The sequence below is a fragment of the Callorhinus ursinus genome, unplaced genomic scaffold, assembly GCF_003265705.2.
Source record: "Callorhinus ursinus isolate GAN/ISIS: 27379988/994484 unplaced genomic scaffold, GSC_fseal_2.0 scaffold35, whole genome shotgun sequence".
In the NCBI taxonomy this organism is placed as follows: domain Eukaryota; kingdom Metazoa; phylum Chordata; class Mammalia; order Carnivora; family Otariidae; genus Callorhinus; species Callorhinus ursinus.
This window is the reverse complement of record NW_027397097.1, coordinates 16,346,860-16,371,387: the sequence shown is the minus strand read 5'-3', so window position 1 is coordinate 16,371,387 and position 24,528 is coordinate 16,346,860. Positions and strand designations below refer to the sequence as shown.

General features: G+C 35.2%; 1 protein-coding gene across 1 annotated transcript in view; it reads right to left on the bottom strand.

Moving 5' to 3' along the window:
• Positions 1-24,528, bottom strand: part of TMEM135 (transmembrane protein 135) — a 300,182-nt gene that overhangs the window by 174,460 nt on the left and 101,194 nt on the right. The window contains exon 5 of the mRNA XM_025848397.2: positions 14,627-14,692. Within this exon, the coding sequence (XP_025704182.1) occupies positions 14,627-14,692 (66 nt within the window). The remainder of the gene's footprint in view (positions 1-14,626; positions 14,693-24,528) is intronic.

The window sequence follows — 24,528 nt, the reverse complement described above, 5'->3', positions numbered from 1 at the left end:
AGAGGGGTAGGAGGTATATTGGAGCAAATTATAGCAGAGAACTTCCCTAATGTGGGGAAGGAAACAGAATCAAAATCCAGGAGGCACAGTGAACCCCTCTCAAAATCAATAAAAATAGGTCAGCACCCCGACATCTAATAGTAAAACTTATGAGTCTCAGAGACAAAGAGAAAATCTTGAAAGCAGCTCAGGAGAAGAGATATGTAACCTACAATGGTAGAAACATTAGATTGGCAACAGACCTATCCACAGAGACCTGGCAGGCCAGAAAGGACTGGCAAGATATCTTCAGAGCACTCAACGAGAAAAATATGCAGCCACGGATACTATATCGAGCTAGGCTCTCACTGAAAATTGAAGGAGAGATAAAAACCTTCCAGGACAAACAAAAACTAAAGGAATTTGCAAACAGGAAACCATCCCTCCAAGAAATATTGAAAGAAGTCCTCTAAGCAAAGAGAGAGCCTAAAAGCAGCATAGGTCAGAAAGGAACACAGACAATATACACTAACAGTCACCTTACAGGCAATACAATGGCACTAAATTCATATCTTTCAATAGTTACCCTGAATGTAAATGGGCTCAATGCCCCAATCAAAAGACACAGGCTATCACACTGGATTATAAAACAAGACCCATCGATATGCTGTCTGCAAGAGACTCATTTTAGACCCAATGACACCCCCAGATTGAAACTGAGGGGGTTGAAAACCATTTACCATGCTAATGGACACCAAAAGAAAGTGGGGGTGGCAATCCTTCTTTCAGACAAATTAGATTTTAAAACAAAGACTGTAATAAGAGATGAGGAAGGACACTATATCCTACTTAAAGGGTCTATCTAAGAAAAAGATCTAACAATTGTAAATATCTATGCCCCTAACATGGGAGCAGTCAATTATATAAGGCAATTAATAACAAAAGCAAAGAAACACATTGACAACAATAATAGTAGGGGACTTTAACACCCCCCTGACTGAAATGGACAGATCATCTAAGCAAAAGATCAACAAGGAAACAAAGACTTTAAATGACACACTGGACCAAATGGACTCCACAGACATATTTAGAACATTCCATCCCAAAGCAACGGAATACACATTCTTCTCTAGTACCCATGGAACATTCTGCAGAATAGATCACATCCTAGAGTCAAAAATCAGGTCTCAACCAAAGGACTGGGATTAATCCCTGCATATTTTCAGACCACAATGCTTTGAAACTAGAACTCAATCACAAGAGGAAAGTCCAAAAGAACTCGAATACATGGAGGCTAAAGAGCATCCTACTAAAGAATGAATGGGTCAACCAGGAAATTAAAGAAGAATTAAAAAAATCATGGAAACCAATGAAAATGAAAACACAACTGTTCAAAATCTTTGGGATGCAGAAAAGGCAGTCCTAAGAGGAAAGTATATAGTAATACAAGCCTTTCTCAAGAAATAAAAAGTTCTCAAATACACAACCTAAGCTATACCTAAAGGAGCTAGAGAAAAAACAGCAAATAAAGCCTAAACCCAGCAGAAGAGAAATAATAAAGATCAGAGCAGAAATCAATGAAAGAGAAACCAAAAGAACAGTAGAAGAGATTAATGAAACTAGGAGCTGTTTCTTTGAAAGAATTAACAAGATTGATAAAACCCTGGCCAGACTTATCCAAAAGAAAAGAGAAATGACCCAAATCAACAAAATCATGAATGAAAGAGGAGAGATCACAACCAACACCAAAGAAATACAAACAACTATAAGAACATATTATGAGCAACCCTATGCCAGCAAATTAGATAACCTGGAAGAAATGGATGCATTCCTAGAGATGTATCAACTACCCAAACAGAACCAGGAAGAAACAGAAAACCTGAACAGACCTATAACCACAAAGGAAATTGAAGCAGTCATCAAAAATCTCCCAACAAACAAAAGCCCAGGGCCAGATGGCTTCCCAGGGGAATTCTATCAGACATTTATAGAAGAATTAATACCTATTCTCCTGAAACTATTCCAAAAAATAGAAATGGAAGGAAAACTTCCAAACTCATTTTATGAGGCCACCATTACCTTGATCCCCAAACCAGACAAAGACCCCATCAAAAAGGAGAATGACAGACCAATATCCTTGATGAACATGGATGCAAAAATTCTCACCAAAATACTAGCCAATAGGATCCAACAGTACATTAAAAGGATTATTCACCATGACCAAGTGGGATTTATCCCTGGGCTGCAAGGCTGGCTCAACATCCGCAAATCAATAAATGTGATACAATATATTAACAAAAGAAAGAACAAGAATCATATGATCCTTTCAATAGATGCAGAAGATGCATTTGACAAAGTACAGCATCCATTCTTGATCAAAACTCTTCAGCAGATAGGGATAGAGGGTACATACCTCAATATCATAAAAGCCATTTCTGAAAAACCTACAGCGAGTATCATTCTCAATGGGGAAAAACTGAGAGCTTTCCCCCTAAGGTCAGGAACGAGGCAGGGATATCCACTATCACCACTGCTACTCAACATAGTACTAGAAGTCCTAGCCACAGCAATCAGACAGGAAAAATCAAAGACATCCAAATCGGCAAAGAGGAAGTCAAACTCTCAGTCTTTGCAGATGATATGATACTTTATGTGGAAAACTCAAAAGACTCCACCCCAAAACTGCTAGAACTCATACAGGAATTCAGTAAATTGGCAGGATATAAAATCAATGCACAGAAATCAGTGGCATTCCTATACACCAACAACAAGATAGAAGAGAAAGAAATTAAGGGTCGATCCCATTTACAATTGCACCCAAAACCATGAGATACCTAGGAATAAATTTAACTAAAGAGGTAAAGGATCTGTACTCAGAAAACTATAAAATACCCATGAAAGAAATTGAGGGAGACACAAAGAAATGGAAAAACGTTACATTCTCATGGACTGGAAGAAGAAACATTGTGAAGATGTCAATGCTACAAGCCTAACAAGTAAAAAGCTTGGGGGATGGGTTAGCCTGGTGATGGGTATTAAAGAGGGCACATGCTGCACGGACCTCTGGGTGTTATACGCAAATAATGAATCATGGAACACTACATCAAAAACTAATGATGTAATGTATGGTGATTAACATAACAATAAAAAATTTAAAAAAAGAAATAGCTTATAGGACACAAAATGTACACTACTATTAACAGGAAATACAGGGGTGCTTGGGTGGCTCAGTCAGTTAAGCAGCTGCCTTCAGCTCAGTTCATGATCCCCGGGTCCTGGGATCGAGCCCTGCATTGGACTCTCTGTTCAGCGGGGAGCCTGCTTCTCCCTCTCCCTCTGCCTGCTGCTTTCCCTGCTTCTGCTCTCTCACTCTCTGTCAAATAAATAAATAAAATTAAAAAAAAAAAACAGAAAATATAAAACATACATTTCCTTTTGGCATGTAAACTTGGAAAGTTTGCATGGAAAAACAATAAATAAAACTTCATTTTAATACCCTTAAATATCATTACATATTCAAAATTCTGTTCTGGTTTTTATTTTTGCCAAATATTTTCAACTTCTTTCTTGGGCTTTATTAGAAATACTAAGGGTTATTTCTCTCCCATTTCAGATATACTCCATATTACCAATCCTGTCTTATTAAAGAAAAAAAAATTGGACCCTTTGTTCCAAAGAACCTGAATATTTCAACATCATATAGAAATAATGAGTACAAGGACTCAATCCTCCTTAAAGAATCTGAGGGACTTTCAGTTTGCGGTTCCACACGTAAAGAACTTGCAAGTCACCACTCCATGCTAACAAGTAAAAAGCTGTTGAACAAACTGAAAAACCAACAACTCTTCTTGGATCCATAAGAGGTGAGGACACAGGGCAAACCAAAACTGGAGAAACGGACTGGCGAATACAGGGAGGCATGGCTCACATCAGCAGAGACTCAGGAGTGGAAACCACAGGAACCAGCATTGGGGTAGGAAAACCTGTAATTGACTAAATTGCTGGAGGCTCTGTGTAAAGAAGTCTGAGAGTTAAAAACTCCAGGGGAACCCACTCATGGCAGGAGGAAGGCTCACACTTTTGTGAGTTTTACCTCCACAAGACTGACTGGGTTCTCATAGTAAATATCAGACAAAAATCCCCTAGTGCTTCTAAGCAGAGGGAAGGGAAAAAGAACCATTTTGAAAGAAGCCAGAGAACTCTGTTCTTAACAAGGCCTACCCTCAGGAGAAACTAGTTACCCAGAGCCTATCTTGCTGGGTTATTATGAGAGCCTAACTGATAATATAGGGGAAGAGAAACACTCAACTCCAGCCCACATTAGCCCTCCTGTCCCACCTAAGGGAACCGAAAAAAAAAGAAAAACACCTGTAAAACTCACAGTCCAGCGGCACAGGCTCACTAGAAGAACAAATCATAGGACGACAGAATATTTCACCTCCTCCCACACTTCATCACCACATTACTGAAATCCTATTTGAGCAGTTCCTTTTACCTCAGACATCATTTCCGGCTATCAAGAAACATTATAAAACATACTAGAAAGCAAAAAAACAAATTTGAAGCAACAAAGCAAACATCAGAACCAGACATGGCACAGATGTCAGAATTAACAGACAAGAAATTTAAAACAGTTGTGATTAACATGCTAAGGGCTCTAATGGACAAAGTGGACAGTATGCAAAAAACAGATGGGCAATGTAAGCAGAAAGCTAGAAATCCTAAGGGAAAAAAAAAAGAAATGCTAGAGATAAGAAACACTGTAACAGAAATGAAGAATGCCTTTGATTGGCTTATTAGTAGACTGGACATGGCTAAGAATCTCTGAACCTGAGGATACAAGAGTAGAAACCTCTAAAACTGGGGTGCCTGGCTGGTTTACTCCGTACAGCATGCGACTCTTGATCTCAGAGTTTTGAGTTTTGAGTTTGAGCCCCATGTTGGGTATATTTTAAAAATAAAATCTTAAAAAGAAAAAAAAACCCTCTAAAACTGAAAAGTAAAGAAAACAATGACTGAAAGTAACAGAATATCTGAGGATTGTGGACAACTATAAAAGGTGTAATGTATATGTTATAGGAATACCAGAAGGGGAAGAAAAAAACGTAACAGAAGAAATATTTGAAACAATGACTGAAAATTTCCTAAGTTAATCTAAGACACAAAACAATAGACTTAGCAAGCTCAAAAAACACTAAGTAGGATAAATTCCAAAAGAAAAACTACACCTAGGCATATCGTTTTGAAACTAGAGAACATACAGGTTAAAAAAAAAAAAATCCTGAAAGAAAACAAAAGAAATAATCTGTAGAACCAGCCTCTTTAATTATGCTCCTTAATCTTCAACAGTCCCGGAGAAATGATAAGAACCAGAGTATTCTTAATGGTATTATTTCAATACACATTTTTTCTCATTTTCACTTTTTTATCTTTTCATTTACATACAATAAAACTTATTCTTTATGGTGTACAGTTCCATGGGTTTTGAAAAATGCAAGAATTTTGTCAACGGGGAGCCTACTTCCTCTGCCTGTCGCTCCCCCTCTTGTGCTCTCTCTCTCTGACAAATAAATAAATAAAATATTAATAAGTGAGTAAGTAAATAAATAAATAAAAATTTTTAAGCTTTTACTTTCAAAAAGTACTGTTTACAAAAATAGAAAGACCACAGACTGGGAAAAAAAATTTTTCCAAATCATATATTTAATAAGAGATTTGTACCCAGAATTTTTTTAAAATCACCTCCTGCAAATCAATAATAAGAAACAAATCCAATGAAAAAATGGGCAAAATATTCCAGTAGACATTTCTTCAAAGATATACAAATGACTAATAAGTACACAAAAAGATGCCCAACATCATTAGTCATCAGGGAAATGCAAATTACAACCATAATGAGATACCACCACATACTTCTAGAATGGCTATAATTAAAAAGACTGATAATACCAAATTTCGGCAATGATGTTGACAAACTGGATTCCTTGTCCACTGCCACTGGGAATGTAACATGGCACAGGCACTTTTTCTTAGAGTTATCCAGATGACCTAGCAATTCCAATCTTAGTTATCAACCCAAGAGACATAGAAACATATGTCAACACAAAGACTTCTATACAGATACTCACAGAAGTATTATTTGTAATAGCCAAAACCTGGAAATAATCCAAATCTTCATTAAGTGGTTAACAGATAAACAAAATATTATCTATGCAATGGAATACTATTCAATTATGAAAAAGAAAAATCTGATATGGATAAACCCTCAAAACATGCTAAGTGAAAGAGTCATGTATATGAAATTTTCAGAAAAAGCAAATCTAGAGACTATCCTATAAAGAACAAATCTGGTCTCTGTTCCCAGTTTCTGGTACACAACTTCAAAAATCCTTGGAATTTCCTGAAGATAGGAGTGTCTGTTATGCTAATGAGGTGATTCACAGTGATAGATTTAGGGTCAGGGCTGATCACCAGAAAGACTAACCACATCATTTAATACACATCCTCTCTTTTCTGATCGGACACAGCCCTACTAACCGACAAATAATACTTGTCACTAGAAAGCAAATTCACCTATTGACAATACAGCCAAGAGTCAACAAAGAAAGAAAAAAGATGTACAAACAAAACAGTACATATTATATTGGTCATATATGTGTGTATAAAATTACATTTCTTTGGCAAGTCAAAGAGTTTAAATTACTTGTTGGTGATCTCACCCCAACATTTTACACAAAATGCCTTTAGTATGCTTTGTACAAAAGAATATTTTCTGTCTATCTAAAGACTATTTTTATAATAGAACCTGCATTTTCTAATGCATTCAACCACATTTAGCTCTATAACCAAGGTAGGCAAGTTTAAGTTCAGTGGATTGGTGAACGGGAGGTAGCTGGGACTGGCTTTACCCATGTGGAAATAATTGCTTTCCTGGCCTAAAGCTCTTCCTATTAGGATCAAAACAAACTGATGTTATCTTAAGAGCCCTTCCAATTTTTGAAAAATAAAACCTAAGTGTTCCATACTTAGCCAGATATTGTCCAGATATTGTTTGTTTTGTTTAAGGAGAAAATTATGGCACATTTATTTTTGTATTTAAATTAAAAGCAGAGTTCCTATTATGAAGAAAATAAGGGGACGTCAACAGATAATCATCTCGGTAGAGAAAGGCACATGCAGAGTTGGTATAGACAAGGCCACCAAGCTTAAACGTTGTGATCTGATATTTTTAAAACCACAGCATAGCTCCTGGCCTTCTTTGTCTGCACCAGAATTTTCCAAATAAAGTCTGTTCATCAGGAGTACGTAACAGTGCCACAGCATATAACATGATGAGCCACTTAAAGCAGATTTAGTGACAAAGATAAAATATTCCAGCAAGAATAAAAGACAAGTTTTGAAGCTCAATGTTTTATGATGTAATTCAGGCATGGATTCTGAATTTTCCAAGCATCTACCAAAATATAACATGCTGTTTTGATTCATGGAATTAGAAAATTGAAAAAAAAAAACATATATATGTGTATACACACTCACACATACACACGCAAACACACACCGAGATGCTACATAAACCAGTCTTCTGCTTCTGCCAGTTCAATATCTAAACCACACAGATTGATGGCAATTAAGAAATAACCCTTTTTTTAAATGAGCAAGACAGCAATCCCACAACCTCTCTGAAGCCTCTGAATGTTTCATCATCCTAAAGTAATGACCACTGGCTTCAGTTGTCTCCAACTTTCTGTTCTGCTTTCAAAACTCATTTCTTCCCACCTCATTAGAGAAAGCTTTGGGACTTCCCTGCATTATGTTGCTTGTTATAAATACTCTTTGAGTCCTAACCTTTCTCTCTAGATCATTTTCCATATTTATTTCTTCTCTCCTTTTCTAAAGGATGCTAACCATTTTCCCTATATGCTTTTTTTAAAAGCTATACTGCTTGAAAGGAAGAAACACAGTAACTTTTCTAGGCTAAATTTTAACAGATCATTTGTATGGCTTGTTAATAAAGATACAATTTGGAAATCACTCCCAGAAGGAAAAAAACAATAAACTTGAAAGAGTTATTCAGGAACATTCTAGAATGGTCAGAATTCCTTTCTTTTTTTTTTTTCCTTAGATGGTATGGGGATATGGGAGGAAGTAATCAGGTTAACAAAGACTATATTTCAAATGGCAATGGACATGTATAAAGCACCTTAATATTTTCTTCCTGTTAAAATATAATACATAAATCAGAGGTCTTCTTGCAGAAGAGATAAGCCAATTTTCCTTGACAGGATCAGCTGAGCCTTAGTCTGCACTTCTGCAAAGTCAGGGTCTCACCATTCACAGTGGACCTTTTGTACCACTAAGACTTGAAATTATCAGAACTAAGTTTCCACTATGTAATGACTTTACCCTGTTTTTCTAATAGAATTCTTAGGTTTATTGCTGAATTTTGGCTTTTCTACCATCACACTTCCTCCTGCTATGTTTATTCTATGTGTGGAAACAAAATCATGATCAGCAGAATTTGGCTGAGTAGGAGACTTCAAGTCTCTAACTAAACTTACATTCTGTATATTAATAAACTACTGGCATGAGACAACTGAGGGCACTGGCAATATAGGCTGACCAAAATATTTAAAGTCTGTCTTTCATTACCAATTCTCAGTTCACAGAGTGTCATAAATAACCACAGTCCAATAATCTCCATATACTCACACTAATACAGAAAATGCTCAATTGTATTTAATTAAAATAAAAAAGTTATCAGCGTACCTGGATGGCTCAGTCAGTTAAGCATCTGACTTGATTTCAGCTCAGGTCATGATCTCTGGGTCATGAGATTGAGCCCTGCCTCAGGTTCTGCACTGGGCCTGAAGCCTGCTTAAGATTTTCTCTCTCTCTCTCTCCCTCTGCCCCCTCCCCACCCCACCCCCACTCTCTCGCTCTTAAAAAAAAGAGTTACAATTTAAGATAGGCTAAATTCTAATAGGCTTACATTGTGTCAGATATTGTATTACCTGCTTTATATATATTATCTCATCGGTTTCTTACAAAGTAATGCACCAAGTGGATGCATTTATCCCTATTTACAGAAGAAGACACCTTGGTTATAGTTATGGTTATGACCAAGGTCATAAGTGGCAAGTTATGGACTCAGCCACTAGACTATTATAAAGCTTCCTCAGGGCAGAAACCATGTTAGTTTTATTACAACCCAGCACCTAGTATAGTGCCTGACACTCAATTAATATTTAGGGAAGAAAAGGAAGGGAAGGGACACTAGTGCCATGTGTCAGATCTGTCTTTAAGATGCTCTCAATAAATATTTCTTCATTTGATCAGATTTTACAAGCCACTAGTTCCTGGCATTCACTAGGCACCAGGCCACAGACTTCACTATTTGAAATACTAACACTTCATTTATTAAAGACTTAACATATTTCCTTAGGTGGTATTAAAAGAGAAATAGTAAAAATAAATAAAATATTTAAGAAAAAAAAGGCAATTTTAAAAATATAAATGTATGAAAGCTTACTTCTAGATTTCTTTATATAAAGAATTTTCATTCACAAAGAAGAAAAAATACTTAAAGTATTAGACTGACTTGAATACAATTTTTAACAATTTCAACAGTGTTGGAAATGTATCTTAATATCTGAATAATCAATAACTTTGTGAACAAGACTGAATATCAAATATGTAAATTTTATAGTCTCTTCAAATAGTTCTCAATTCATGAAAAAATTTGATGTCAAAAAAATATATCATTGTATTACAAATTTCACGATTTTGAAATAACATAGCCCCGGTATTTATTATACGTATAAATCTGCATTTATGGTTATACTTATCTTAAAACTGACAGTTGATTAAATCAAAATGATATTTGCCACATAAGTTCTAAATAACTCTATTACTGGTGCATCAGACATATACTAAGATCCTTATTATGTGCTAGGCAGTTGCTAAACCTGAAGAAACAGAAATCCACACCAGAGTTCCTACCCTTACTGCAGGAATTACACTAAAACAAAATATTCTCTATTAGTTATGTAAAGCATGTTCCAGAAAGGTAAACAAAAGTTTCCATTCTAATAAAACATGTAGACTACCTAATACCATACAGTGATATAAAACAAAACTAGATACTGGGTCAAATCACCTATCCTTCCTTCCAAAAGAGCCACAAACCATGCTGCTGTGTTCTGCTTTATATACAACAATCTTTAAATGCACTTCAACTCCTTGCTATGTCTTCATCTGTTTTGTCTTAAATTGTGTGTTCCTTGGGTTCAGATGTAAGAGTGAAAAATACTTCTTTAAAATAGTTTACAGCTGTGGCTAGGCATTAAAATTAGATTTTAGTAGCTCTGTATAATAGATAAGTAGTTCTATAATAGATTAGTAAATCTAAGTAAATATAGATACTGGAGCCCTAAGCTAGACCCAGTGGACAAAGTCTTTGGGGATGGAGCCCATGTGCCTAAATTTTATACAGCTCTATGGGCAGTTCTCATGTACAGTAAAGGCTAAAAGAACCACATTTTTAAAAAGGGGGAGTGGCATCTGGGTGTCTAAGTCGGTTAAGCATCCAACTCTTGATTTCAGCTCAGGTCTTGATGTCAGGGTCGTGAGTTCAAGCCCTGAGTTGTGCTCCACGCTGGGTGTAGAGTCTACTTAAAAAATGGGTGGGGGGCTGGCAAGGGGGGGTATACAAACCTGTGTAAAGTAGAAAATGTTAAAGCTGTATAGGACCTTAAAGATAACTAATCAATTCATTTCCTAAAGTACGAATCTGAAATTGTGAGAAGCTAAGTAAAATGTCCAAGACTGCATAGTTATCAAAGCCAGGAAGAGAACCCACATGGACTAGCACGCAGACTAGTGCCCTTTCCAGCACACAAAGCTGGCTAGTCCACTAGGAAGGGAGATAAAGTATTAATTCTTGATTCATTAGCTTAATCAATGTAAGCATTCATATAGTAAATTCTCAGGGAAATGTGAATTTAAAAAAAAAACAACAACTACAGTTGACCCTTTAACAATGTGGAGGTTAGACACCAACCCCCAGCACAGTCAAAAATCTGCATATAACTTTTGACTCCCCCAAAACTTAACTACTAATAGTCTACAGCTGATTGCAGGGCTTGTAACATGGTCGATTAACACATATTTTGTATGCTGTAAGTTTTAAAAAAAATTCTACCCATAAAAACTGCTTCCTAACCTATGTAATTTAATTAAGATAAAAAAGATCCAGCCCACATACAAGACTGTACAAAGAACATATCAACATGGTTAGACATTTAGTGACTAAACAGAACTGTGAAGGGTATTTTTCTCCATTCATTTTAAATCACATATTTCTCTACACAAAAGAAGAAGGAACACTGATATTCAGAATGCATAAAAAAAATTATGGCTGATTACATAAGCTTAGAGGTCTTAGCTACTCTGCTATTTTTCAGTTGTCAAGCTATAGGATAACTGAATAATTAGAAAACTTTAGGTAAGTGAATTAAATTGAGGGAAATTATACTGTATAGTGGAATGAATGCGTGTTAGAGTCAGATTGGCACTCAGATCTTAGCTCTCCCATTTCCTAGCTGTTTGATCATAGGCAAAATGTTTAAACCGTCTGAGCCTCATTTTACCTATAAAATGAGCCTAATAATTTCCCCCTTGCAGAGTTGTGATGAAGATATTAAAAAAGATAATGTGTCACTCCTTTGCTTAAATCTTCCAATGATTCACTGTAACTTATAAAGTCAGTTTCAAACTCCTTCAAAAAGTATCTGCTTGAATGAAGGGGAGAGTAAGTCGGAGAGGGAGATGAACCATTAGAGACGATGGACTCTGAAAAACAAACTGAGGGTTCTAGAGGGGAGTGGGGTGGGGGGATGGGTTAGCCTGGTGATGGGTATTAAAGAGGGCACATTCTGCGTGGAGCACTGGGTGTTATGCACAAACAATGAATCATGGAACACTACATCAAAAACTAATGATGTAATGTATGGTGATTAACATAACAATAAAAAATTATTTAAAAAAAAGTATCTGCTTATTTTTTGAGAGAGGAACCATGTTTTCTGGTCTCAACATTTCTTAAAACATCCAAGTAGAAATGCCCAATAACTAGACAAAGTGTAGGCTTAGAGTCAGAGCACAGGGAAGGGTAGACAAGCAAAGTTGTGTCATCGTGCAACCAGTCAATAACTTACTCAAAGACTAATCTTTTCGTACTTTGGATATACCAGTCTTTATTCTTCCTACTTGATAGCATTGTCATGGAGTTACTTCTTAATCTCTGCTTAACAGAAATTTTCACAGTAATGGGTTAGAACAATTTTTTAAGTGCCCTAGGACAAGTAAACTGCTTACCCCACTCCTCCCTTAGTATTTCATAAATTTTCCACTATGACAAATATGGTGATTTCAGCTTCTGTTTAAATAATCCATTAAATTGTTAACCTTTTAGTTTTTCTCCTACTCTCAAATGAATTCTCTGTTGTTGCCTTGATACTAAAATTTAGCACATTCCAAGTGGAATCTGGACTCTAGTTACTTCCAGACTCAATAGAACTAAGCATTTTCTACTCTCTACCAGATTTTTTTTCCAGGTATTCATGCAATTGTTTCCTCAACCGGAGAGTAAGCGCCTCTAAAGGCAAGAACCATGTTATATCATCTATTTCTATAGCACTTAGCCCAGCAGCTCCAAAAATCTATGCCACTTGTATATATACATATTTAGCAATATCTTTGTTTTGTCTTAATTTTGTATTTCCCAAGTCAAATAATTAAATTAAAACTATTTTGTAGCCTATCCTAACTACCATTTACTGAATACTTACTACATGTCACTGTATTTTTTTAAACTACAAAATATTATATTTTATCAACTCTAACATATGAGAGACTTATAAAAAATCTCACAATTACTATGAGGTATCACTGATTAGAAGACACATACCATTTTCAGAGATCTTAAAATGTAAAAGAAAAAAATGTGCATCTTACAGTTTTAACTTCACTTTAGAAACTGAAAGTCAGAGAGTGCTTAATAACTCTGTCCAAGGGGCGCCTGCGTGGCTTAGCTGGTTGGGCGTCTGCCTTCAGCTGGGGTCATGATCTCAGGATCCTGGGATGGAGCACCGCATTGGGCTCCCTGCTCAGCAGGGTGTCTGCTTCTCCCTCTTCCTCTGTGCACCCCCCAGCTTGAGCTGTACACTCTCTCTCTCTCTCTCAAATAAATAAAATCTTTAAAAAAACAAAAAAACCTCTGTCCAACATTAATACCTCTTAATGAGGTTAGTAACCTGTGGCAATCCCCAGTAACTGGTAACTGGGAGGGAGAAATGGATCAAAAGCCAGGGATTTTAACTACTTCCTCTCCATTATATAAAATATGTACATATCCAATGTGTTGATATGCTCAAAAGATTACTTTTAAAACTCTTGCATACATTTCCCCAACCTTCTTACAACAGAAAATAAAGTTCAAAAATGCATTGCCCCCCCAAAAGAAAATACATAGTAATTACTAAAATCTGAGATTCATTTTGACATATTCTAGGCAGACAAATATGTCTGACTTTATTAATGGGAATATTTTTCGTCTCAAAATGGCACCACATACTGCAGTTTGTTGAGAATACAAAGGGATCAGTTAAGTCTTTTCCATAGACAAAATATATTACAAGTTAATACCAAAGTGCCTTGCCAATATACAATTCAACATTTAAGAGTATATGATTTCCAAATGATTGTACATTTTCCCCTAACAAGCAGATATAGCAATTGATAAAATTTATAATCATACAATAATACAATTTCAGTTATCTCCTCAGATATTCAGTCACTTCTACTAAATATTTAGGTTACTGAATTATAAATACTACATTAAATAACACAGAATTTAATTCTAGAATAAGGAACTATTCTATATTTTATCCTTAAGTATTTGCTAGTAGAATAGAAAAAGGAACATGGCAACGCGACATCATATTCAACCTCAACTTAAGTATGTCTTAGTGAGAAAGTGAATTAAGAAAAGGCAGATGGAGTGGTAATCAGGCTGGTAATAATTCTGGAATGAAAATTTATTTCAGTAGTAGCATTTTTTTAAGAATTGGTAGGAGCATTTAGAAAAGTGAAAACTTAGAATCTTAAGTGAGCCTCAACTATAAAACAAACAGACTAAATTCCATTTCTCCCACCTTCTCTCTCTTGTTTCTCTCTCTCTCTGTGATAAATGTCAACATTACAAATTATTTTATCCTAAGAAAGAAGTATCAGATCTGTAGAACATAGAATAAAAAGAAAGGAAAAAGCACAGGATTATTTTCACTAAATATATATATATATATATATATATATGCAGAAGTTATTATTAAGTAAATTGTCATCTTCTTTTAAGAGTAAAAGCAATTGGTAACCAAATATTAAAATAGTTAGCAGTTTCTTTCAACCCAAGATCTGGTTCCAATATGACCTAACTAAAACAGATTTATAGGTCAGATTCACTCAGTATTATGAACATCACGTATTTCTCAGTTTGTTATATAAAGTATCACAGAATTCACTACATTTTATGTTCTAAAAACAGCATACTATGAAATAAATCATATTTATGTCAAAATTCTCATCTTACTTCTCCATTTCTTAATGTTGTGATGGTTCCTCTTGCTACTGCCATTCTAAATAGTGTTTCTGTGGCCTGTGAATTAAAAAAGCAAAAATACATCATTCATAATCTGTACTCAATTGTATACCCCCTCCAAACTGTAAAAAACATTCATTACTATTACATTTCCAGCAACTTCTAGAGAAGCATCAATAAGTCGCAATAAGAGCTACATGATCTCCTTATTTCAGAAATATCATTTTCAGAACCTCTTACTTAATGACATTAAAGATCTCAAACAGAATTGTTTCGAAGGTTATTTTGATCTGCTGGTATTCATCTATGTCTACAGAGTTTCAAATTAGTACACTTAGATAAATTTAAACCGTAGTTTGATTAATGAAGATTAAGTAAAAAGCTAGTACTTGGATTCAATTCAGAAATTTTTATTTATTCTGATTTTTTAGTTTCCATTTAAGTTCAGTTCAAATCACTTGACTGCTACTGAAATACTGACAGAAGATGAATTCACTGATTCCATATATAAAATAACATCCCCCCAAAATTACTGCTTTCTATATACTAACAATGAACAATCCTAAAAGGAAATTAACAATTCTAAATAAGGCTTAACAAACAAAGCAAAAGATTTACTTGTTCACTGAAAACTACACACACTACTAAAAGAGATAACAGAACACATAAATAAATGGAAAGGCATCCTGTGTTCATGAACTGGAAGACAACTGTTAAGTCAACACACCAAAAATGATCTATAGGGTCAATGTGAATCCTACCAAAATCCCAATGACTTTTCCTACAGAAATACAAAAATCCATCCTAAAATTCACACAGAACCCAAAGGACTCCAAACAGCCAAAACAATCTTGAAAAAGAAGAACAAAGTTAAGACTCACACTTCCTGATTTCAAAACTTACATCAAAGCTATGGTAGTCAGACAGTGTGGTACTGTCACAGACAAACATATAGGTCAATGAAATAGAACAGAGAGCCCAAAAATAAACCTTAGCATACATCACCTAATGACATTCAATAAGGGTACCAAAACATTCAATGGGGGAAAGGACAATTTTTTAAAGAAAATATCCACATGCAAAAGAATGAAGTGGACCCTTACCTTATACCACATACAAAAATTAACTCAAAAGGAATCAAGGGCCTAAATATAAGAGCTAAAACTATAAACTCTTAGAAGAGATAATAAGGGAATAGCTTGATGATTCAGTGTCTCATGAGGACCTACTTCCTGGTTCCTGGATGGCTGGAAGCAAAGAGAAGCAAGCTCTTTCTCTACTCTCATGTAAGGGCACTAATCCCATTGGTGAAGTCTCCTCATCTAGTTTGAATTACCTCCCACTGAGGGGTGGGGTTTTAATGTGAATCTGGGGGCAACAAAAACATTCAGTCCATGAAAAGGTATTCCAGTCAGATGGGGCAAGAAACACAAAGGCCAATAGGTGAGATCATGCTTGGCATGGACAAAGACAAGCAAGATAGCCAGTGAGGCCAAAAGAAAAAGGTTTCTTGAGAGTGTAGTTGGGAAGAGAGGGTACAAGTTCATCTGTTGAATATGTGCTTCTAATTTTTAACCTGGCCCAAGAGGAATGCGTTTCCAACCTTCACTAATAGAAAATAGAATTCAAAGGAGGCTCTGAAAAACATAAACTTTAAAGAACTAGTAATTCAAAAAAACAAACAACAGAAAAGGGCAATCCTAAATTTAAAAACTGACTGCACCTCTAAAGAAATCCAAAGGGTGGGAGGGTTGGAAACCTGGAGGAAAATGGAATAAAATTGATATATGTGTATGAACTTAGTGTGACCGGTGTAATATAAACAGCAGTGTAAACACATTAATATAGATAATAAGGAAATAAATAACAGAAAAAATACGTAAAAGGTTGCAAGTGGTTGCCGCTGGGTTGTGGAAATCATGCATCAGAAGAGGTAAAGAAGAGCAATGCTCTTTTTCCATTAGCTTCGCAGCATGCTATTTGACTGTTTACACTACCATAGACATCCTTAATCAAAACTTTTTTTTTAAACTTTTAAAGGCTGATTTTAAGTAAATCAAGAGTGTCCAATTTTGCAAAGAGGTCAAATACTTTACAATTTCAATCGAGTGGTGCCTACAAGAATAAAGTCAAGGACTGAATAAAAGGATATAAAGTCAAACAGTGTACGCCGACTCTTTGAAAACGTTTGACAATAAAGGTAAGAAATGACAATGAGTTGTTGCCAGAAAGAACAGGGTTGAGAGAAAATTGAGGACAGTATACTTTTAGGATAGAAGAGATTTAAACAAGTTTTTAGAGGCTAAGTGGAAGAAGTCAGTCAGGTGGAAGAAGTTTAGACACAGGGAGGAAAATGGATCCTGACAGAAGGGGATTCCTGTGGAAGACAGGATCAAGAGCACACAGCAATCTGTTAGCTACGTTAAAAGGGAGAAGGTACAAATATAGGGAAATGCTTTCCCTCTCCCTCCCTCTGCTCTTCCCCCTCCCCTTCACCCTCTTCCCCCCCTCCCCCACCAACCTACTGGACAGGATAATCTTCTGAGAATGACAAAGATACTGACTGAAAGATGGGGGTGAGAGTAAAAGTAAAAGCAAAGCAGAAGGTAATGGAACTGCCAAGCAATACGAAAAGCCCACCTAAGCTGAAAGTCATACATCTTTGTTGTCACAAAGCTACACAGTTACAGAATTAGAAAGCTAAGAAGACTGCAGTTTAGAAATTATCAAGGAAAAGTAAGCAACCCTAGACAGGATAGGAATTAAAAAGTAACAACTTTCATTTCAACTTCATTGGTAAAATATAGCATGTATCCATAAAAGCAAAATTTTTCTAACATTTTCTAAATGAGAAGAGCAATCTTGAGAACACCCCTATACATACACACACACCCCCCAGAAAAGCGGGAGGGGATGGGTGGATATCTACACACTAAGTTAAAAAATAAAAAATCTTTTAGAGCAAACGCTGCTAAATTTACGATATGAATATAATTCCAATTCATAATTCACTGAGAGAGTTAGAATGGGCCATTGATGGAAAAGGAAAGGGGTTATTCACATACCCATACAAAAAAGAGATTTATAATGAATGATTTTGCTATGACAAATGAACTTTACTAAAGCATATAAAACTGGATGTTGAAAGATCTATTCACAGAAATTGTTACTGAAGGAAAAAAATTTCTCACCAATGATGTACTTGCATTTTTTCTATTCTTAATGATATGTACATTAAATTACATCTTTCATCTTCCTATTTTCCTATTTCGTTTTAAACCTTATTTAATCTAGTGATGTGATTAACAGTACTCATCTAGGTCAGGTTAGTTACTGTATATATTTGAGAAGCAAAAGGTGACAGGCAGAGGCAGCAAGCACTTGGGATAAAGTATGCAACAACTTCTCTAAACCAGATCAAATTATTTGCTTTTTTGTGTCTCAAAAACCCGAGGTAGTGTGAAGATCTAATTCTTCTGCACTTTCTCCAGTAGAAGAATACCAAATTCAATCTTTTGTTTCCAACTAAATTGATTTATTTCATCAGCTCTTCCCACCAACGTTTTCAAGGATGTCTCATTCTAACAGCACTCTGTCAATTCAGCTCAGCTTCCTTTGATTCTATAGGGAAGCACTGGAGTGTACAACATTCTTTTGACCTCTACTAGAGAGATTGCTTTTAACGTACTTGTACCCAAACAATGTCTAAACAATGTCTAACAAGTGTCAAAAACAATGAGATACAGGGCTAACTCTTAGCATTTGTAAATTGACCACCAGCAAATTCTTCACTGAAATTTCCTTCTCCTTGAGTTTTGATAACAACTAAAATGACTACTACAAAAACATTCATTAAACATTTTCCGACAGTGGCAGGGTAAAAAACATCTATAGGTCCTTATTTAAAAATAGGTTACCAAGAGAGACTGCTTTTTTAAGAGTGTTAGATAAAAGAGACTTAGGAAACATGAAATCTAGATGTAATACATGCAAAGTTCTGGGTTGGATCCTTGTGTTTGTCTGTGTATGTGTGCAAATTGAAAAAGATCCAGGATTTATAATGAGTTGATAACAGCAGTAGTCTCTGGGTGTTTTCCTTTTTCCTTACTTTCTAACATTCTATTACACACACACACACACACACACACACACACACACTTTTGGTAATAACAAAAAGGAAACAAAAAAAGTAATTTTTGCCACACAAAAGATAAAACAGATTTAAAACAGAATTTTGGAACAATGTAAATGCTATACTATAACACAAGCAGTACTATACTGAGTAGCACCCAAAGTGAAGATAACCAAAATTCAAGAGACTCATGCTTTATAGTCTAATAATTTTTCAATCAATAACCAACACAAAGTAAAATTAAGAAGAAATGTATCTATTAAACATGTATCTATTAAATATATATCTATTTAAAGTATATAAATATACTTTACCTTGAAAAGCAGTATAATAGCTTTAAAGTACCATATTACAGTAAGACCTCAGTACATTAATTTAATTTGAAGTATACTGATATAAATACAAAAGTTGTATTTAGCAGGCATTTACTTCCTATTAATTAAGCAACTGGAATTCTAGTTATCTTATTTCCACTATTTGCAATCTGGGCAACCTCTGGCAGATCATTTAAACTCTTTAAGTTCTGACCTCCTCTGTAAAAAGGTAACAGCTAATATCAACCCATCTTCTTGTGTTGGTTAATGCAGGTATTAACATATGTGAAAAGCTCAGTAAAGGGCTAGCTAAATACAAAACAGTGAATCCAAGATCTAGTTAGAACAGCACTTTTGCAATGAAAAGATGTTTAAGAAATACTAATTTTGATTTTTTAAATGTAAAAATAAAAATTGGACTAATGAAAGACCAAATATGAATGAGCTTTAATCATACCTGTGAATCTAAAGAACAAAAAAATCTATGTCAAAAAGTCATGGCACTTACTGTTCTGTGAATCTCTCTTGATTGTCCTGGTTTGCCAACTAAACAGAAAGATCGTGGAGGGCATGAATTCAATCTTTTATTTATGTATTCCCAGCACCTTGTGCTATGTATGATAATTAGCATAAAGATTAAGAAAAGCAGGTTTTAGAGACAGATTGTTGAGTTCAAATTCTAGCTTTGCCATTTGTAAACATATGATCTTGGACAAGCAACTTCACTTCTTTGAGCTCAACTTCATCATTAGCAAAATAAAGATAATAATGTTACATTACGGAAGGAAAACTTTCACGTGCTCAATAAATGATCATTTTGTTACTATTAATATCTCACAGGAAATGCAGAATTCCAATTCTTCCTTAAAAAATCAGTCATCAATTGCAATTAAAAATGCAATTAAAAACCACATCAGATGGCAATTAAAAATGCACTATATAAAACAGTCAACCACAATTAACACATTATGCCAAATGGTCATTTATTTATGCTAAAATTCTTGACAGGATAACCAGAAAGCAGGAAACTTACATTATTTCAAGATTAATTTAGCAAAAGTCTCAGAAATCAGGCAAAATTTACTCGCAGGCTCTTTATCCTAGCCATAGAAGAAAAAAAATTTATTAAACACTGAGGTTTTCAAGCCCTAGGTATTTTCCTTCTTATGATGATAAAAGTACAAAATAAAAGAATAGAAAACCTGAGCATTAGCTATCTTCTTCTCACAAAAGAAGAGGGGGCCCAAGTGAGCCACCGAATGCATAGGGAATTAATCCCTGGCTGTTCAGGGGGTTTTCTGTCTTTGTTGTCTCTTGACTCTGGCCCAAAGATAAGCCCGTTATAAGATGAAGCATCCGCAGTATAGGTAGTTAACACTGGAAAAGAAATGCTGCTTTTCTGGCCAAAGGCATATGGAAAGGGATCTTCTCCTTTAGTGCAAAGATAAAAGGAAAAATACCCATATTTTTCACTCTCTTCTCTAGCTACTCTGTCCTAAAAGCATGCCCTGTTCGGTGTGTGCAGCTGTGACAGTGGTGCAGGCAGCTATAATGCCAAGAAAAACCCTGTCCTTCTGGACACAGGACCAGGAAAAGGAGGGGTAATCCCAGAAAGGAAGAGCTAGAAAAGGAGGATCCTCTAACTGAATCTGTGTTTGAATTGGCACAAAGACAGGGTTCACCCCAAATCAGCATTAAGCCCTGAACAGACCCAAGCAGCAAAGCAAAGGCTTTGAGAGCAGAACTACAATTAAAATACTACCCAGGTACTAGCATGATCCATGAGTGGCGCACAGAGAGGACAGACCCAAAGCATCACAGGAAAGATACTGAACACACAACTACTTGGACGTACTGCCCACCGAAGATGAGACAGAATTTGAGTCAAAACCGAACCGGCTGACCGCTTACTACTAACAACAACAGCAGCCAACAACAAATCAACCCTCTCCAGAGGATTTTAACAGGACCCAGAGTTTCCCAATATGATATTCAAAACATCCTGGATCAATCTAAAAGTACTCAACTTGCAAAGAACAAAAAAATCATGACTAATTCTCAAAGGAAAGACAATCAGATGTTGAAATTACCAAAGCCTAAAAAGCACCTATTAACTATGTCCGTGAGGTGAGGTTATTACACACACTTACTATGAATGGAAAGAGAAGTTCTCAGCAGAGAAATAGAAACTACTTTTAAAAATAGAAATTCTGAAACTTAAAAATATGATATGTAAAATGAAAAATTCAGTGAATGAAGGCTCTCCAACAGAGTGGAAATGAAAGAGGAAAGAATCAGGGAACTTAAAGATGAATCTATAAAACTTATCCATTCTATATAACAGAGACAAAAAAAGATTGAAAAAAAAATTAACAGAGCCCCCCAGACACTTGTGGGAGAAGAGCAAAAGATCTGGCATTTGTTTTACCAGAGATCCAGAAAAGAGAGGAAAAACAGATTAATATTGAGAAAATATTTGAAGACATAATGTCTATAAACTTCCCAAATTTGGTAAAAGGCATACATTTACAGATTCAAGAAAGTCAGTCAATGAACCCCAAGTAAAATAAACTCAAATAAAACCATACCTAGGCACATTATAAACAAAATGCTGAAATCCACGTATTTTTTTAAATCTTGAAAGTAACCCCTAAAAAGTACCCATACTTATTACATATAGTAGAACAACTATTAGATGATAATGGGTCTGCCATCAGAAACATGAAAATGAGATAGAGAACATCTTTAAAGTTTTGGCACCAAAAAACCCCTGTCAGCCCAGAATTCTATATCCAGCAAAAATATCCTTCAGGAATGAAAGCAAAATGAAGACATTCTTATATAAAAGACACTAAGAGAATCTGTTGCCAGCAGAACTGTTCTAAAGGAAATGCTAAAGACATTTCTATAGGTTGAAGAGAAATAATCCTAGAGGGAAATACTAAACTTTATGAATGAAGAGAAGGAATAGAAATAGTAACATCTGAGTAAATGTAAAAGCTTGTATTTCTTCTTTTAAGATCTTTAAAATATGTATGACTGTTGAAAAAATTATAATACTGTCTGATGGAGTTTCCAATATATGTAGATGTAATATATATGAGTATTATTACATAAGAGGGAGAGAGTAAAGCAGCCTATGTCGTTGTGAACCTTCATTTTACCAGAAGTGGTGAAATACTGATCTAAGTAGATGGTGAAAGATTAAGCATGTACATTATAATCACCAATGGAACCACTAAAAACTAATACATAGAGATATAGCCAAAAAGCCAATAGACAAATCTAAATGGAACAGTAAAAAGTATAATCTAAGGAATCCAAGAAAAGAGGAATAAAGAAGCAAAAAAGAGATGGCAACCAAAAAACAAAGAAGACACGGGGGAAAAGTAGTCTTTTCAACCAATGGAAACTGAACCACTAACTTTCTAAACAGAAATATATGAGCCCTGACCCATACCATACTCCATACACAAAAATGAATTCCAAATGGAACACAGACTTAAATGTTGGTGCTCAAACGATAAAGATTCTAGAAGAAAACACCAGAAGTCAACTGAAAACACTTGATTTGGGCAAAAATAAGTTACATAAGGAAAAAAAGAATAAAACATTAAAGAAAAAACTCATTATGACAGATTATACTGTCCAAAGAAAGTCACAGCAATATGTATCTTACACTACATGTACTTCTTAAAATGTGACATCGACTCTCCTACATATTTCATTTGTTCCCTCCCCTTGGACCTGGGACCTTTGAAAATATCTTTGTAACTGTAACCTAATGAGGCAGAAGTGATGCTGATTTTAAAGCTAAATCATAAAAGGCAAAATGGCTTCTGTACGGTGTTCTCACTTTGTATATGTGCCTTTGGGGTCCTGAGCATGTAAGAAGTCCAACTACCTTGAAGCCACCACACTAGAAAAACTATATAGAAATAGAGAGAGATGCCCTAGCTATTCCAATATACAACTCTTCAAGTATTCCAAGCCCAGGTGTCATTTATGTGAGTGAATCTGCCCTTAGCTTTCAAGATGCACCAGCCATGTCAAGTAGAGCAGAAATGGGTCTATTCTGGGTAAGCCCTTCCCAAACTGCAGATTCATGAAAAGTAAATACATTGTCATTTTTAGTCACTAAATTTTGAATGGTTTGTTAAGCAGAATCAGACAATGATACATTGATAAAATATGCTTCATCAAAATTAAAAGCCTTTTGCTCTTTGAGAAAATGAGAAAGCAAACCACAGACTCAAGACAATACCTGCATATATATATACCTAACAAAGCACTTGCATTCAGAATATATAAATAACTCTTACAAGTCAAAAATAAGACACAAACCAAAAAATGTTAAATGGTCAAGATTTCAAAAGATACTTCATCAAAAAGAAAAATAGATATATCAACATATACATAATATATGCATGCATATACACACAGACATATACTTGTGAATGGACAAAAAGCCAATAAAAAATGTTCAACATCATAATCCTTAGGGAAATGCAAACTAAAACCACAATGAGGTACCACAACTCATGTGTCAGATGGCTAAAAGTAAAAAGAATGACAATGCCAAGTTATAGTGGGAATATGGAGCTACTGGAACTCTCACACATTACTGGTAGAAATACAAAATGGTACAGTCACTTTAAAAAGCAGCTGGGCAGTTTCCTATAAAGTTAAACATAAACTTACCATAAGACCGAGCAATTCTATCCCTTGGTATCTACCCAAGAAAAATGAAAACATATGTTCATTTATATAAATTGTAGAAAAGCCAAAATTAAGAGTGACAAAGAGCAGATTAGTGATTGCTTGGGGCCTGGGACCTGAGGGGGAGGGAACTTACTGCAAAGGGAATTTTTAGGGAGAGAGAACTATTCTATATCTTAATTAGGGTTTTAGTCACATGACTATAAACATCTGTCAAAACTCATCAAACTTTGTACTTAAAACAGGTGAAGTTCATTAAATATAAAGCTGGTTAAAAAAAAAAAAAAGAATGCACACTTGCCTCCCTCCCCAAAGTGGTTCTCAACTAATTGGTAACTTAATTCTGACCAACCATTAGGAAAAACCTGGATACCACCTTGATGGAAATTATTTTTTGAAAGGATATTTATATGCTTTAGTTACAGATTTCATCTTAAATTCATATAAACTGAGGGCAGAGGTAGAGGGTGACCAAAGCAGAAGAAAAGCAGCAATAATACTCTAGCCAACAGTAAATTCAAGACATGAATAATCTAGGACAAATAAGACTAATATGAGTCTGCACTCATAGGAAGACTGAGGGAACCAAGAAGAGTAAATTGGTATGAGAACTCTGCATTCCATAGAAAATTCTACATATGCTACCAATAATGGTGTACTTAACTTAGTATTACATGTAAAAAACTGAGCAATCAGCAAACGAACATCACCAATCTCATCTTCACATA